This window comes from Morone saxatilis, unplaced genomic scaffold (genome assembly GCF_004916995.1).
Source record: "Morone saxatilis isolate NCDOM2014 unplaced genomic scaffold, NCSU_SB_2.0 Contig18, whole genome shotgun sequence".
NCBI classification, from domain to species: Eukaryota; Metazoa; Chordata; class Actinopteri; family Moronidae; genus Morone; species Morone saxatilis.
This window is the reverse complement of record NW_023339740.1, coordinates 5,728,702-5,731,549: the sequence shown is the minus strand read 5'-3', so window position 1 is coordinate 5,731,549 and position 2,848 is coordinate 5,728,702. Positions and strand designations below refer to the sequence as shown.

At 40.3% G+C, this 2,848-nt stretch overlaps 1 protein-coding gene across 2 annotated transcripts in view; it reads right to left on the bottom strand.

Annotated features, from left to right (window-relative positions):
* trnt1 (tRNA nucleotidyl transferase, CCA-adding, 1) overlaps positions 1 to 2,848 on the bottom strand; it is a 3,726-nt gene continuing 878 nt past the window's right edge. The window contains exons 3-6 of one of the 2 annotated variants that reach the window (XM_035661301.1): positions 1,911 to 2,104; positions 1,538 to 1,676; positions 1,214 to 1,340; positions 1 to 1,109 (exon numbers count right to left, since the gene is read on the bottom strand). In XM_035661301.1, coding sequence (XP_035517194.1) covers positions 887 to 1,109; positions 1,214 to 1,340; positions 1,538 to 1,676; positions 1,911 to 2,104 — 683 coding nt within the window. In that variant the 3' untranslated portion in view covers positions 1 to 886. The remainder of the gene's footprint in view (positions 1,110 to 1,213; positions 1,341 to 1,537; positions 1,677 to 1,910; positions 2,105 to 2,848) is intronic. The other variant, XM_035661300.1, reaches the window with a different exon arrangement.

Sequence of the window (2,848 nt, the reverse complement as noted above, 5' to 3'; positions counted from 1 at the left end):
ATTGTTACAGTTGTTGAGCTTCGACGCTGTCGCTATTGATCCTTTTCACTGATGCCTGCACTCTGCAAATAATGACTTAATAGCATGGTACATGTTCGATCAGAACACTTTCAAAAGGGTATCTCGACAAAAAGGAAAATATGTTCTAACAAGTGGGAATGTTTTTACCAAAGTGGGCAACAAGGAAAATTGCAACATTACACTTACAAGTTAGTTTAGGCAGCGGTGACAGTGCCGTCAGTATGAGTGCATAAATCTCTGGTGGTAAAAACCTAATGCTGACATCTGAGCCTTAACAGACGTGTAAATAAGATAATATGTATAGTTACCTAGTTAAATCAGTTTAAATGTCATTAGTCAGACTCAAGCTACAACTAATCCAAGAGCACTCACGACTGTCAACTTTAACAAAAGATTCTGTATGCTCTTTTTAAAGCTTTTAACCCGTCTCTTGTGAGTCCCCCAACTTATGGAACTGAAATACTTGCATTTACCTCTTTTACCACCTTTAATCTATCTATCAAATGGCTGGAGTACTCCTTTAAGAATGGGACCAATGAAATCCTGTCAAGAGAAATAATTAAAGGGCACTCTGAATGCCCCAATGATTGATCAATGTTTTCTTCACGAAAAATTCACTAAAACCTATTCTCCCTCTAATGGAAGTCAAGGCATTGATGTGACTAATGACTTGAATATCATCAGGAGGTGGAAGATAAACAATTATGTGTGCTTTTTTAATATATAGCAGTATCTTTGAGGCCATTGTTGGTAAAGGTTTTTCCGTAACACAAGCTGAATTAAGCGTTAAGCTGAATGTGCAGATTGTTTTTTTCTTGCTGAAGTTTGTGTGATTGCTGTTAGAGAAATTGTATGTAAAATCCTTTCAATGCCCATCCCTGCCTTCTCTCTCACCTATGTACTGGGCCAGTTCTAAACTGTACATCAGCTCCAGCAGATGAGCGGCATGGTTACCAACCACCATCTTCTTTATTTCCACCCAAATACGTTCTCCTGATATGGCCGCCAGTCCACGGCCGTTTTTCCTGATGGCGGCCAGTGTCTCGGGCTCATGGTCGTCAGGCTCCAAAGCTACTCTGCCATAGAACCTAGGGAGAAATGAAATGGTTGTGGCTGCTTTCATATAACATTCTTCCATAAAATGTTTTCTCCAAGTAAAAAAACAAACAAACAGTGAAATGTGGTGGCTCACCTGAAATAGCGCAGTATTCTCAGGTAGTCCTCTTGGATTCTTTCTTCAGCACTGCCAACAAACCGAACTTTACGGTTCTGCAGGTCATCATATCCTTTGAAATAGTCATATAATGTGCCATCAAGCCCTGTGATGGGGAAAAAGTAAACAAAACGTGGTAAATCTTGGTAATTTTGGTTGAGTGTACATAATACAATTAGTGACATGTCCCCTGAATGCACCGGGACTGATGCTGAGCATCTCCACAACACAAGCAAACCCAGAGATAAGCCATTATGATTCTACAACATAGTTTAATTCAGTGGATGGCAATCACACCAGTACCTAAAAACATGGAGTTGATGGTGAGGTCTCTCCGCTCGGCGTCTTTCTGCCAGTCAGTGGTGAATTCCACCTCTGCGTGACGGCCATCTGTCTGAACATCCACTCGCAACGTGGTCACCTCAAAGTTCTCATTGTGTAGCTATGAAAGAAGACCAATAAACAGATGACTAGAGGCACAGCAAAGACTGCCCTCATTTGGGATGGGATGGGCGATATTGATACTTTATTATTAAAAAAAGTGCCAAAACTATTAACATTAAGTTGTGACTGAAGACCCACTTATTAGATCAATCAAACTGACTGCAGGTGGAAAAAGAAAATGGCTCTAGCCCATGACGCCATTACAGCCTGTTCAAACAGGTCAGCCTCTTACTCTTGCTGTAATGGTCCCATGCTTCTCTCCTTTATTGTTGATCATCCTGATCCCAGCACTTTGGAACATACGCTTCATCTCCTCTGGAGTGGCTGTGGTGGCAAAGTCCACATCTTCTGGCCGCTTCCCAGACAGCAGGTCACGCACAGCACCTCCAGCTATCCTCAGCTCATGCTGGTGCTTCTCAAACACCTCTGAAAGAACAAACACACTAATTCATATTCTGAGTGCAGTTTTCACTTTGCCAAACCTTTCTTTTTTGACTCAGTCTATTGATTTTTCACTCAAACAATGAGATGACCTCCTCCAGAACAGCTTTGAAATGTGCTTGAGGCTAAAGAGTGTCGTCCAGGCCCACAGCGTGTGTTGTCATATTAAAATGGTGATGATTAAAACAAAACTGCCAGTTAAAATTGGAGGTGCAGAGTGTAAAAGACATGTATAGTTACCACTCCAACAAAACTATTGTATTGTTTGCACTGTGGGAAACAGGATCCAGCATTTGTTGGCAATTGCCTCATACTCGGGACTAAGAGTCAGAATATTTTTGCCTCTGATGCATGTATTTGTCTGATCTTATTGGCCCAATAACTTTGAAAACAGGAAAATGGTAGAGCTTTACCAAAAACAATAATTAGGACTAAACAGCCTCTAGGACGTGCTGACGTATTGATAGCTACTAGTTACAGAAATGAGATAATGATATCTGCCAATATACATTATTTGACATTAATACATAACATACACAAAAGTATTTGATATATATAATCATATCATATAACTTCTACCAAGATAGTTAAAAGATAAACACATCAGTGCTGTTGTCATCCTGATTGTCCATTCTGCAATTAATCTATTCCAAGTCTGTCCATATTGGAAGAGGGATCCCTCCTCTGAGATTTTTTCCTTAAAAATAAACTAGGGATGCACGATATATC